Here is a 14,970-nt window from a genome sequence, read left to right on the forward strand (position 1 = left end):
AATTAATGGTTCTATAGAATGAGAATGCCCCTCCCCCTAATGCCAGTTGCTACCAATCAACAATATCAAGTAGCAAATTCATAGATGTAACATAAATAAAAGACTATTACGTATCATAAAGGATGAGCCATGTAGCAACAGGAAATATGCAAATCCTGAAAAATGAATGTACCTTTTTCTACAAAAATCATGTGATACTAAAGACTAAAGAGTAATTGCTGCTGAAAGTTCAGGTTTGCCATCACAGTAATAAATTACATCTTAAAACATAAAAGAGAAAATACTTATTTTAAATAATATTAATATTTCACAATATTACCGTATTGTTGATCAAATTCTATGAATTTTATTAATGTATAGTTGCTATTAAGTACCCTCTCCCCCAACTTCCTGTAGGAAATACAAGACAAAAACTGCATTTCATTGGCTTTCGATAACATTTTTTTTTTTTTTTTTTAAAGCAGCGTTTGTTTGCACTAAGGAAACAGATGCTATTTACACTAAGTGACAATAGCAACATTTTCTTAGCAATATGATATTTACAATAGGTGAAAGTATCAGTTCTTTGCAATAAGAGTAAATAGTAATTAGATGCTATATATTATTATGCATATATTATTTGCACCTCAGTATTTTTGTACATTAACAGGATGCAATAATATCATAGTGTAAATGATTATATTTATTACAATTATTAAATGGATGCTGCCTTATTGGGAGAATAAAAACCCTCCTACACCTTTCCCTAACCCTACCCAATAAACACTTTTAATATTATTAAACACTCATTCACAGTTTATTTCCACTTTTAGATTTTTATTGAAAATAAATGCGAGCTCGGCAAAAGATGGATTCGAACCGACGTCGATCGCATTAAAAGCCCAGTCTGCAAGCCTTACTCACTACTGTTGCACCACCAAAGACGTTGAATTCCATGAGTTTTTTTTTTTTAAACTTGAGTGGCTCAACCAGACAATGGTGGGCGGAGCTAGAGTAAATAGTATTTGCCAAAAAGGGACACTATTTGCACTTAGTGTAAATACACACTCCGTTAAACTTATTTGCATAACATAATATGCAAATAAGTTTAACACAACACTCACTACTGTTGCACCACCAAAGACGTTGAATTCCATGTGTTTTTTTTTTTAAACTTGAGTGGCTCAACCAGACAATGGTGGGCGGAGCTAGAGTAAATAGTATTTGCCAAAAAGGGACGCTATTTGCACTTAGTGTAAATACACACTCCGTTAAACTTATTTGCATAACATAATATGCAAATAAGTTTAACACAACACTCACTACTGTTGCACCACCAAAGACGTTGAATTCCATGTGTTTTTTTTTTTAAACTTGAGTGGCTCAACCAGACAATGGTGGGCGGAGCTAGAGTAAATAGTATTTGCCAAAAAGGGACGCTATTTGCACTTAGTGTAAATACACACTCCGTTAAACTTATTTGCATAACATAATATGCAAATAAGTTTAACATAACACTCACTACTGTTGCACCACCAAAGACGTTGAATTCCATGAGTTTTTTTTTTTTAACTTGAGTGGCCCAACCAGACAATGGTGAGCGGAGCTAAAGTAAATAGTATTTGCCAAAAAGGGATGCTGTTTGCACTTATTGTAAATAGACACTCCGTTAAACTTATTTGCATAACATAACATGAAAATAATTTAAATTTAATTAACAGTTAAGGGTTATTTTTAATCAATTCATCTTTTCATGGTTTCCATGTTAATATAAAATATAAACATTTTCTTTAATTTTTTTTTTTTTTGAGCAGACACCAAAATAAAGGTTAAAACCACTCTCTGTTTCTCTCAAAGTGCTGAAATGTCAAAATCAATCAGTGTGGAAAGTTTATAAATTTTTTTTTTGCATTATTATTAGCACTTATTTCTGTATAATGAGCTAAAGATTGGCACAATTAGCAGTATCAGAAAATGGTCTTGCAAATGATATTACAATATAAGCCTAAAGGAATTTTCCTGGCTTTCCTAGTTGACTTAAGCCTGATCTCACCTGATCGGTTGATGCTGAAATCACGGTACCAGGTGCGATGGTGACTTTCAGGTGCCGTTTGTTTCTTTTCCTCACTGTTGTAGAGGGCTTCTCTTCTTTCCTTTCCTCCTCCTTCTCATCCTTTCCTTCCTTCTTTTCTTCCTCTTCCTCTGTCTTTTTCCTGTGTCTTTCCTTCTCCTTCTTCTTCTGTTTCTCTTGAGACAGAGGGGTTGCCAGTTTGATCACCCCGACGATCCCCTCGTTTAGCAGAGCCGCAGACACACTCTTGTCCTTTGGCTTCTTCTTCCGCTGAAAAAACAGTGAAATCAGTGTATTCATTTGCACGCTGTAATAAAACCTGCAACAAAAACCACCTTCCAAACTTATGCAGGTTAAAGGGACTTTAGATGGATCTGAGTGGTCAAGACAATTCTGAAATGGCCACAAAGGGGTTATCAGTGAGTTTAGAGTTTGCACGGCTACTTCTGACGCCCATTGCCTGGATCACACAAAGGAGTCCTTATTCGACAGCCTGTGAGTGTGATTGAATCTGTCAGGTATACAATTAGAAGGCCATTTCTATTAGTCAAATCAGTTTTTACATAGAAAGCAGGTACAAGAACATCATTCACAGTTTCAAGCTCTGAATCAAGGCTTTTTAATTACTCAATGTCCATTACCAAATGAGATTTTAGTGTTTGTACATAGCACTTACATCTTGCAGTGATTTAAAATCCACCCTCACATGACTAAGAAAAGATACAAACGCACAACCTGAATAGACTAGACCTACTGGGACTTGTCACAGCAATTATATATTGTTGCCCTGTTGCTGGTTTGATTGCTTCTATTGTTCTCATTTGATTAAATGTACATTTAAATATCCAGGCACAGTGGACTCACTTCTTCAAACTAAACTAAATAAAGCACTAAATTACTCACCCCCATGTCATCCAAGATGTTTCTTTCTTTCTTTAGTTGAAAAGAAATTAAGGTTTTTGAGGAAAACATTCCAGGATTTTTCTCCATATAGTGGACTTCAACAGGGTGCAATGGGTTGAAGGTCCAAATTGCAGTTTCAGTGAATCTTCAAAGGGCACATGATCCCAGCCAAAGAATAAGGGTCTTATCTAGCGAAACGATCAGTAATTTTCTAACAAAAATAAAATAAAAATGATATACTTTTTAACCACAAATTCTCATCTTGAACTAGCTCTGCGATGAGTCACACATTACGTAATCACGTTGGAAAGGTCACGCGTGATGTAGGCGGAACAATCTCATATTCTCCTCCAACTTCAAAATCGTCCGACATCATTGTTTTACCTTTTTTTTTGTAAAGGCCGTTTGACTTAAGCACCTTTCACACAGAGATTCCAGAAAATACACGGATAATATGTCCCGGGATCATTTGATTTCGGTTCATTCACATTGCCAGTGATTTTCCGGAATCTGTGGTGCGTTCACACACACTTCCAAGATCCTGTAAAGATACATGACATCAGGATGAGAGGATGCGGAATGTCCCCACAGCGTCTTAGGTTTGCTTTTGATCTGCGATTTCTCTCTCTTGCTTGTGCATTTTTTCTGATTCGATCATAAACTAGCGCATTGCGTACCGTTCCACTAAGCTGGAGAACAATCTCAGCTTTGGTGTCATTGTTATGACACACTCCTTGCGGCATTGGTCCTGCCTTTTGTTCACACAGGGCGCGTTCCGGGACTGAGCCCGATAATGTTACTAGGTCCCCATCCCAGAATCAATCCCGGGACGCGTTTGCATTCATACAGAAGGCCCTCTGGCAGTTTTACAGCAATTTTACGGGATCAATGCGCTGTGTGAAAGGGGCTTTTGTAAACACATGCTCGGTTCTTCCGGCTATACGTCACGTGTGACCTTTCCAACGGAATTGCAGAATGCGTGGCGCATCGCAGATCTAGTGCAAGACAAGCATTTGTGTTTAAAAAGTATATACAGTATCTCACAGAAGTGAGTACACCCCTCTCATTTTTGTAAATATTTTATTATATCTTTCCATTTGACAACACTGAAGAAATGACACTTTGCTACAATGTGAAGTAGTGAGTGTTCAGCTTGTATAACAGTGTATATTTGCTGTCCCCTCAAAATAACTCAACACACAGCTATTAATATCTAAACCGCTGGCCACAAAAGTGAGTACACCCCTAAGTGAAAATGTCCAAATTGGGCCCAATTAGCCATTTTCTCTCCCCAGTGTCATGTAACGCATTAGTGTTACAAGGTCTCAGGTGTGAATGGGGAGCAGGTGTGTTAAATATGGTGTTATCGCTCTCACTTTCTCATACTGGTCACTAGAAGTTCAACATGAAGTTACTTGTTGCTCTACATAAAGATGACATAGGCTATAAGAAGATTGCCAAGACCCTGAAACTGAGCTGCAGCATGTTGGCCAAGTTCATTGAGGGAACCATGAATGAGCAGAGCATGATCCCCTCTCTTTGGAGTAGGGGTCACCAACCTTTTTGAAACTGAGGGCTACTTCTTGGGTATCGATTAACGCGAAGGGCTACCAGTTTGATACATACTTCTGAAATAACAAATTTGCTCAATTTACTTTTAATTATATGTCATTATTAATAATTAATGATATTCATCTATGTGAAGACACTGATCATGTTGATTTCTCACAATAATTATCAATTAATTAGATGCAGCTCACTGGTAAGTGGTGCTATGGTGAGCTATTTTTAGAACATTCCCACGTGCAACTCATGTGGTCATTGTGGGCATGTTGGTGACCCCTGCTTTGGAGACTGGGCCACATTCCAACATGAACATGACAGGGCAGTATTCCAACATGATAATGACCCCAAACACACCTCCAAGATGACCACTGCCTTGCTAAAGAAGCTGAGGGTAAAGGTGATGGACTGGCCAAGGATGTCTCCAGACCTAAACCCTATTGAGCGTCTGTGGGGGGATCCTCAAACGGAAGTTGGAGGAGCGCAAGGCAACCTGTGAAGCTCTGGTGAACTCCATGCCCAAGAGGGTTAAGGCAGTGCTGGAAAATAATGGTGGCCACACAAAATATTGACATTTTGAGCCCAATTTGGACATTTTCACTTAGGGGTGTATTCCCTTTTGTAGCCAGCGGTTTAGACATTAATGGCTGTGTGTTGAGTTATTTTGAGGGGACAGCAAATTTACACTGTTATACAAGCTGTACACTCACTACTTAACATTATAGCAAACTGTCATTTCTTCAGTGTTGTCACATGAAAAGATATAATAAAATATTTACAAAAATGTGAGGGGTGTACTCACTTTTGTGAGATTTTTCTAGATAAGACCCTTGTTCCCCGGCTGGGATCATGAAGAGCCTTTTAAAGCTGCACTGAAACTGCAATTTTGACCTTCAACCCATTGTACCCTGGTGAAGTCCACTATATGGAGAAAAATCCTGGAAAGTTTTCCTCAAAAAGATAAAAAAAAAAAATTCAACTGAAGAAGAAAGAAAGACAAACATCTTGGATGACATGGGGGTGAGTAAATTATCAGGAAATGTTAAAGGTGCCATCGAATGAAAAATTGAATTTACCTTGGCATAGTTAAATAACAAGAGTTCAGTACATGGAAATGACATACAGTGAGTCTCAAACACCATTGTTTCCTCCTTCTTATATAAATCTCATTTGTTTAAAAGACCTCCGAAGAACAGGCGAATCTCAACATAACACTGACTGTTACATAACAGTCGGGATCATTAATATGTACGCCCCCAATATTTGCATATGCCAGCTCATGTTCAACTTGGATAACTGACATGATCCATGATATCATGATATTTTTAGTGATATTTGTAAACTGTCTTTCTAAATGTTTCGTTAAGCATGTTGCTAATGTACTGTTAAATGTGGTTAAAGTTACCATCGTTTCGAGTCGTCGCTATTTTCATTTTTAAACACTTGCAGTCTGTATAATTCATAAACACAACTTAATTCTTTATAAATCTCTCCAACAGTGTAGCATTAGCCGTTAGCCACGGAGCACTATCAAACTCATTCAGAATCAAATGTAAACATCCAAATAAATACAATACTCACTTGATCCAATGCATGCATGCAGTATGCATGACGAACATTTGGTAAAGATCCATTTGAGGATTATATTAGCTGTGTGAACTTTGTAAATGCACTGTATAATAGTCGAGAGCTCGAGGGGCGGGGAGTGCGAGATTTAAAGGGGCCACACACGCTAATCGGTGCATAGTTAATGATGCTTCAAAAAAGGCAGTTAAAAAAATTAATTAAAAAAATCTATGGGGTATTTTGAGCTGAAACTTCACAGACACATTCAGGGGACACCTTAGACTTATATTACGTCTTGTAAAAACTGGTTCTAGGGCACCTTTAATTCTGAACTGAACCAATGCTTTAACTCAATTGAAAATATACAAACATCATCGTATTAGATAAAAAAAGATCAAACCAAACATCATCTGCAAACAAATGATGCACGTTTTCTCAGAAGTAACTTCACTTTTCTGAGCCATTTTTATTTATTTTTAACCAATGAGTAGTAAAGTAACATTAGTGGATGTAATCAATTCATAAGCCACTGAATGTGATATTATTTTAAAAAAAAAAAAAATCAAATTCATAATTCATACAATTTTAAGTGTTAAAATACTTTTTGGTGCCACTGTATCTGCAAGGTATTGCATTTCAGAATCAACACAAAAATGCAAGAAAATGTATTGGAAAATAATTTAAAAGTTTAAATATTTCTGTTATAAAAAAAAAAAAAAGATTATGGCCGTCATTATTTTGACCATCTGCTCTGTAAATTGCACAAATAAATCTAATTGATAAACTTTGTCTTTTCTCTCAGGCTGCAAGATAATGACATTTGGATCTGTTTTTCTCTCTGTCCATTTGGAGAACAGGGGAGGAAACAGCCTTTTGTTGTCCTATAACAGTGAGCAGAAACAAAGTGTCTCCATTCATGCAGACAGAGCTATCACAGACCATCTCTGTCTGGCAGTCTATCAAACCAGCATGAACACAATAAACCTGCACTGACGACTGAAGCATAGACTCAATCTATGCAATATAAAGCGATTATTATACTCATTACTTGTAAACGATAAGGAAAAATGCTCAGCTGTGTTTTACAGCATGCATCCATATACTAAGTAAACTGTGAGGTTCTGAGATGTTTTTACTTGCATATCAAATCATTTGCATATTTAAACACAAACAATTCTAGCAAAGTATTTTGCCAGATAATAGTATTTGGATCACTGAAAAGTTGCTGAAAATGCACTATAAAATGTCATCAAATAGCTTGTTTTACAATACTGGCCTCTAGAGGCTGCTGGGTAAAAAGTAGAACCACTAAAGATGTTTGGAATGGCATACTAGCATGCTAATATTACTATTTAAGCAGTGCAGTGGTGTATAGTATTTGAGTAAATGTAATTATTTACTGTACTTAAGTATATTTTTGGCTACTTTGTATTTTGAGCGTCAAATATATCAGCAACTTTTACTCTCTACTTGACTACATTTGTGAATAAATATATGTACTTTTTACTCCAATACATTTGTAATGAGTAATGCAAATACACATTACAGCTACATCCATCTGAAAAAATGCTGCCTTCGGAGGACACATTCCAAAGAAGGAAGGCATCAAGGCATGTCCAATGTTAGCTTCCTGTCTCCTAAGATACCTTCATCTGATGGATTTTTGAAGGCAGCATAGATGTATCCTTCACTGCCTTTGATATCTCACAATCCTATGCTTTTCATTCTGTGACAGTTGAGTTTAAAGATGGCGTCTAAAAGTTGTGGTTGGCGATCCGTTAGTATGTAAATGTATGTTTTTGACTAATGTTTTCCACTTCTGATGTAATTTCCAGCAAGAAATTGCTATTGTAGTAATTAAATATTTGCTTAGTTATCACCAAAGCTCTTTTCTATTTTGCTGTAGATCATTAAACAGTTACGCTGCATCAGAAGTCTGTCTGAAATCAGTTTTGTGAGGTACCTTCATGCTTAAAGGTGCCCTAGAATTAAAAATTGAATTTACCTTGGCATAGTTAAATGACAAGAGTTCAGTACATGAAAATGACATACAGTGAGTCTCAAACTCCATTGTTTCTCTTTTTTATGTAAATCTCATTTGTTTAAAAGACCTCTGAAGAACAGGCGAATCTCAACATAACACCGACTGTTACGTAACAGTCGGGATCATTAATATGTACGCCCCCAATATTTGCATATGCCAGCTCATGTTCAAGGCATTACACAAGGGCAGCCAGTATTAACGTCTGGAGCTGCACAGCTGAATCATCAGACTAGGTAAGCAAGCAAGGAAAATAGCAAAAAATGGTAGATGGAGCAATAATTACTGACATGATCAGTTAGTGATCATGATTTTTAGTGATATTTGTAAATTGTCTTTCTGAATGTTTCGTTAGCATGTTGCTAATGTACTGTTAAATGTGGTTAAAGTTACCATCGTTTCTTACTGTATTCACGGAGACAAGACTGTCGTTATTTTCATTTTTAAACACTTGCAGTCTGTATAATTCATAAACACAACAAAATCTCTCCAACAGTGTGTAATGTTAGCTTTAGCCACGAAGCACACTATCAAACTCATTCAGAATCAAATGTAAACATCCAAATAAATACCATACTTACGCAATTAGACATGTTGCATGACGAACACTTTGTAAAGATCCATTTTGAGGGTTATATTAGCTGTGTGAACTTTGTTTATGCTGTTTAAGGCAAGCGCAAGCTCCGTGGGCGGGGAGCACGAGAATTTAAAGGGGCCGCGCAGCCTGAATCGGCGCATATTTAATGATGCCCCACAATAGGCTAAATCTATGGGGTATTTTGAGCTGAAACTTCACAGACACATTCAGGGGACACCTTAGACTTATATTACATCTTTTAAAAAGATGTTGTATGGCACCTTTAAACACTGCCTGAATGACACCTAACTTTTTCTGCAGTGGTTTATTTCTGTTACAAAAGCAGCAATATCGCCATCTACAGGGCATTGAAGGTAGTATATCTTGTGTTTTTTTGCCCTTACTCACCCAAAGTTGTCAACAGGGCTACTTTGCATGAATGTGAGCGCATTAGCAGGTAGTTGCTGAATCGCAGGTGTTTCATTTAGGAGATGAGGACATGGCTGCAGCCATTGCAGGTATAGGCTTGACACTTAACAATAAGTAAACCAATATTCTTCCAATATAAATGTCTTGAGAACTAATGACAAACATCCTATCTGCATCATTAATATGATAATAGATTGATGACGTACCTGGCTCTGGTGTTTTGTCTTTGACGGTTTCTCTATGGCTGAAACAGAAACACAATATTAAATTACATTAATTAGGAAGACCATGGGGAGAATATTAAACTCTATGAGCTCTGGCCAACTGAAATACTGATCATAAATGAAAAATGACAAAAAGCTTATCAGCCGTGCAGCATGATATTGATGGAAACATTTCAGTACATACACATGAACACTGTCACGTATGTAGGTTAGGTTTGTGTCCAGTTGTCAAAACTCCTGTCTCAGTAATCACTCAAACAGCAAGTTAGAGCCTGTTTTGAACCTTGAACCCAAACCTCAGTAAGAAATAGTAAAGTTATGTGAACTGATTCTTCACTCTTTCAAGCTCAAATGAATGTCAAACCCTCAATGTTTCTTTGCTGCTACATTTGTGGAAATCTACGGGAATGTGAGAGAATGTCAAAGAATACATTGCTGACAGTTTTCACTGAAGGCTACAATTAGTATGTCTGCTTTAACAACAATTGCTTTGTGGTCTTGAAATAACTTTCCCAAGTGGGTCTTTTTAAAGCAATTCAGGTCTTGGTTTGGAAATAGCCAAAATCTGCCATTGCGTAACATCCCAGGGAACATTTAATTTAGGGATACAGCTTGAAAAATTGTAAACCATGATTTGAGGATTCAGAACGCCCCTTCAGATGACGTCAAGTATAGTGAACACACAACCACTTTACCATCCTTCGCCCACTGAAAGCAGCCAGTCATGAAAAACCGGCATACTGTTTCCAGTGTGAAAACTTTTTCTTCCTCAAACACTTTAGAATTTCTACTGATCTGCAAACAGCTGAAGAACATCAACTGATTCCAGATCAGTTCAGTGAGAATAAAAGCAGCTGTATTACCTGAGAGATATCTTTCCAGAGGGGAGGTGGAGCTTTGGTTACCCCAGCAACAGAAGAACAAGCTCCAGACCAGGACGGTGGCCAATACCAACACGATCACCCAGAGCAGCCGGGCCAGAGCCGGGTACGCTAGGGCCCAGTCCTGCAGCGCGTCCATACTTAGACACTTTTCCTTTTCCCCTCTCTGTCTACTCCCTCTTTCCTCTCGTCTAGCTCCTGTGGCTGCTTCTCAGTGGCAGATGGGCAGCAGCTGTTCAAGGCCACAGCCCACGTCAGCTCTGGAGGAGCGCGTATACGAGTGTGTGCGGCACTCGCAACCCTGCCTGGAATATCCAGCAGCCACTCCCAGGGCAAAACATCTCTCACTCACACACACCCTCATTTCACTCAGGCTCCGAGACCTGTTGGTTAATGGTAGGTAGGAGCAAGAAATGCACCCGAGGCGGTTTAAAGCGACAACGTAGTGCACTTACTAGGTGTGCGTGTGCAAACACAGAGATCATAGGATTGCAATGAATGTAAACTGTGGCTTCAAAATGTATTTGGACACTTGAGTCACACTTATTAAAAAGATCTTGAGGGGAACTGATTACATACATCCACTAAAAAAAGACTTGAGTTTAGTCATTGTTAAAATTGCTGAGAAAAGTAAAGTTAGTTCTGAGAAAAGGTCTAGAATCATTTGCTCATTTTTTTAAGTGTGACTTCAGTGGCCAAACACTTTTTAGGCTCACTGTATAATTAAACAGCCTGTCTTTAACTACTTTGTACTCACTTAAAAAATTTGTTAGGTACAATGTACTTATTGTGTACACTTTTGCTGCTATTGAGGTGGGATACGGTTCAGGTTAGGGACAGGTTTGGTGGTATGGGTAGGTTAAAGGGTAAGGGTCAACAGTGTAATTATGTAATTACAGAAAATTGCATTCAGGTATTTTTAAGTACAATGCAAAAATATGTATGTACACAATAAGTGCTTTGTATCGAAGTATTAATTTAAATGTTAATACATAGTACTTAAAGATACTTAAAGTGGGTCCACAATTTATGACAAAATATTGTTCTCTTTCCAATTCAAAACTATATTTGATGATTTTACTGAAAGGTACACTTTTACAGTCTCCATTTCGATGAATGTACCAAATAGATCAGCTTCCAGGAAACATGCATTCATTAAGAACTAAACGGCACACTTTCCACAAGCATTTTGTCTGGACTTTGGACGAAATATAAAAATAACCAAAGGAAAAATCTGTCATTTAGAGGAAGCTGGTCGTTTATGAGTCACAACGGGATCTTTCCATCTCGGTTTGCTTCTTTGACAACACACAATCTGTTTTCAAACTTTGGCTCAAAATTACCTGGTCGCCCCCAAAATCAAACACAGATGCCCAACATTCCTAGGTTTCAGCTTGTAAACACACTGCAAAATCAAGACGGCTTTAAAAGAGAAGATGATCAGTCAGGCAGCTGTAATGACTGGTTTGTGGCCATCTATTGGTGACTAGCCAGAGAGTGGTGGAAAAGTTAGTCACTACTGCCACCTAGTGGATAAAACATGAGCTGAGACATTGCTGCTGCCATTACTAAAAGATTTCATTAGAGCTGGTGCAGGACTGTACACTTTTAAAAAATAATTTTACAGAAGACTGCATCTAAAATGTGTTATATCTAGCCTACGACATGCTTTAGAACTGTTACAAAAAATTATACTATTAATCAAATATTTGTAGTAAGTTTTTGTTTTGAAAGTAATTATCATTTTATTCAGAAAATGTGCATTACATGGATTAAAATTGACAGTAAAGTTGTGTAACAAAAGTTTATTCAAATAATGCTTAACTTTCCATTCATCAAATAATCCTAAGAATATTAAATATTAAATGGTTACTTCACCCAAAAATTAAAATAATATAATTTACTACTCACCCTCATGTCGTTCTACATCCGTAAGACCTTTGTTCATCTTCGGAACACAAATTAAGATATTTTAATGAAATCTGATGGCTCAGTGAGGCCACTATTGACAGTAAAGCCACCGAACCTCTCAAGATCCATAAAGGTACTAAAAACATATTTAAATCAGTTCATGTGAGTACATTGGTTCTACCTTAATATTATAAAGTGATGAGAATAGTTTGTGCACCAAAAAAAAAAAAAAAAAACGACTTTTCAACAATATCTAGTGATGGGCGATTTCAAAACACTGCTTCTGAGCTTTATGAATCTTTTGTTTCGAACCACGGATTTGATTCGTAAAGCTCTGAAGCAGTGTTTTGAAATCACCCATCACTAGATATTGTTGAAAAGTCATTATTTTGGTTTTTTTGGTGCACAAAAAGTATTCTTGTTGCTTTATAATATTAAGGTAGAACCACTGTAGTTACATGAACTGTTTTAAATATGTTTTTAGTACCTTTATGGATCTTGAGAGGTTCAGTGACCTCAATGAGCCACTGGATTTCATCAAAAATATCTTAATTTGTGTTCCGAAGATAAACAAAAGTCTTACGGGTGTAGAACCACATAAGGGTGAGTAATTAATGACAGAATTTTTTATTTTTGGGTGAACTAACCCTTTAAGCAACACAACAGTTTTTAACATTGATAATAGTACGAAATTATTCTTGAGCAACAAATTAGAATGATTTCTGAAAGATCATGTGACACTAAAGACTGGGAATAATGATGCTGAAAATTCAGCTTTGCCATCACAGGAATAAATTACACTACTATATATTAAAATAGAAAAGTTTAAATTTGAAATTGTAATTGTAATTGTGTTTTTTACTGTATTTGAAGAATAAATTCAGCCCTGGTGAGCATAAACGACTTTCAAAAATGTTACAAATCTTACCGACCCCAAACTTTTTAACAGTAGTGCATAAATGTTACAGAAATTTCCAAGACTTTTTAAGATTATTCATTTCCATAACTTTTCCAGGCCTGAAAGTCACACTTTTTAAATTCTCTAATATTTCAGGACTGTAGGAACCCTGTTGACATTGTGAAAAATAAAAAGCATGAGTATTAATAGTGAAGTGTGTAGTTTTTCGGAAGTTAAAGAGTTAGTTCACCCAAAAATGAAAATTCTGTCATTTATTACTCACCCTCATGTCGTTCCACACCCGTAAGATCTTCGTTCATCTTCAGAACACAAATTAAGATATTTTTGATGAAATCCGAGAGGAATATGACTCGTCCATAGACAGCAATATAATCAAAACTTTCAAGGCCCAGAAAGGTACTAAAGACATTGTAAAAAAAAGTCAACGTGTCTGCAGTGGTTTAACCTTAATTTTATCAAGCGACGAGAATACTTTTTGTGCGCAAAAACAAAAATAAGCTTCCAGATTCTACGTCAGAAAGCCGACTCATTGGCCGGCTCCTGCGTCGTGCTGCTCATGTGATCAGCTTTGGCCAATACTGAGCCGTAGGGTGACCACCCGTCCCGCTTTGCGTTGTACCGCACAGCATTTTAACTCCTTGTCCCGCACGTCGCATATCGAGAAAATGTCCCGCATTTTCACCAGTCTGTTCCGACAAGCATACAGCAGCCAGCTGCTGGAGCAATTGTGTAGTGATCATGTTCTCCAACAGAGGGGGCTGTGCAGCTACACTTGGTCGCGCGCGTGCCGCTGCTTCATGAGGAACGTAATCTGGATCTGGACCGTCAAATATCAAAATAAACATCTTTATCAGTTTCAACGTTAGTAACATACTAACTATTCAAACTGTTTGTATGTTTTATAACTTGGCCTCAACACGGTGCGAGATTGTTTTGCACAATTTTAAACGTCCACAAAATTTCCGCAGTCATAACGCAGCAATTTCCACACACACGTCTTAACTACGTGGTGAAGATACACTCAGATATGAATAAATAAAAAATAAAATAATATTCATACTTTGTGCTTAAAATAAGTCTAAAATGCAATATAATAGTTAAAATTAGTTAAAAGTTAAAACAGTTGTAGCCTAATTTCTGTACAGTAGCTAAAAACAGCATGTGAAAATTAAAATATTAAATTCAATAATGTGTACAAAAATAGATACAAAAATAAGAATACAAATGTTGTTATTAAGTTAGATAGACATTATATAACAGCTTCAGGTTATGTTTTAGTGTTGGAAACATGTCCCACATTGTCCCACACAAACTTAGTAATCGTCCCACATTTGGTTTGTTTGATGGTGGTCACCCTACTGAGCCGGCATTCGGACGTAAACGTGGAAGCCTTCACTGCGCTTACTGAGGCAACTAATGATGACAGGGAAGAGAAAAGATTGCTGAATAAAGTCGTTATTTTTGTTTTGTTTTTCCGCACAAAAAGTATTCTTGTTGCGTCATAAAAAGGTTGAACCACTGCAGTCACGTTGACTGTTTTAATGACGTCTTTAGTACCTTTCTGGACCTTGAAAATGTTGGTTAAATTGCTGTCTATGGACGAGTCATATACCTCTCGGATTTCATCAAAAATATCTTAATTTGTGTTCTGAAGATGAACAAAGGTCTTACAGGTGCGGAACAATATGAGGGTGAGTAATAAATGACAGAATTTATACTGTATATAACAATAAAAATGTTGCTGTGAGTTTAAAGTGTCTCACAAGACAAACATCGGCTTAAATGACTAGAGATTGTACCAGGACCTTTTTGACCAAACAACAGTAGAAATAGGAAGCGTTTGGAAAACCCATTGACGACACAAATTATACACTTCACCTCTGAACATTAAAGATGAAGTATGTTG

At 37.0% G+C, this 14,970-nt stretch overlaps 1 protein-coding gene across 7 annotated transcripts in view; it reads right to left on the reverse strand.

Annotated features, from left to right (window-relative positions):
* pleca (plectin a) overlaps positions 1–10,568 on the reverse strand; it is a 122,613-nt gene extending 112,045 nt beyond the window's left edge. For 4 of the 7 annotated variants that reach the window (XM_048202391.1, XM_048202390.1, XM_048202410.1 and 1 more), the window contains exons 1-3: positions 10,217–10,566; positions 9,336–9,373; positions 2,033–2,320 (exon numbers count right to left, since the gene is read on the reverse strand). In XM_048202391.1, the coding sequence (XP_048058348.1) occupies positions 2,033–2,320; positions 9,336–9,373; positions 10,217–10,373 (483 nt within the window). In that variant the 5' untranslated portion in view covers positions 10,374–10,566. Of the gene's footprint in view, positions 1–2,032; positions 2,321–9,335; positions 9,374–10,216 lie in introns of all 7 variants that reach the window. The other 3 variants (XM_048202386.1, XM_048202387.1, XM_048202385.1) reach the window with 1 other exon arrangement.
* Positions 10,569–14,970: the final 4,402 nt, after the last annotated feature.

Source organism: Megalobrama amblycephala, linkage group LG9, assembly GCF_018812025.1.
Source record: "Megalobrama amblycephala isolate DHTTF-2021 linkage group LG9, ASM1881202v1, whole genome shotgun sequence".
In the NCBI taxonomy this organism is placed as follows: domain Eukaryota; kingdom Metazoa; phylum Chordata; class Actinopteri; order Cypriniformes; family Xenocyprididae; genus Megalobrama; species Megalobrama amblycephala.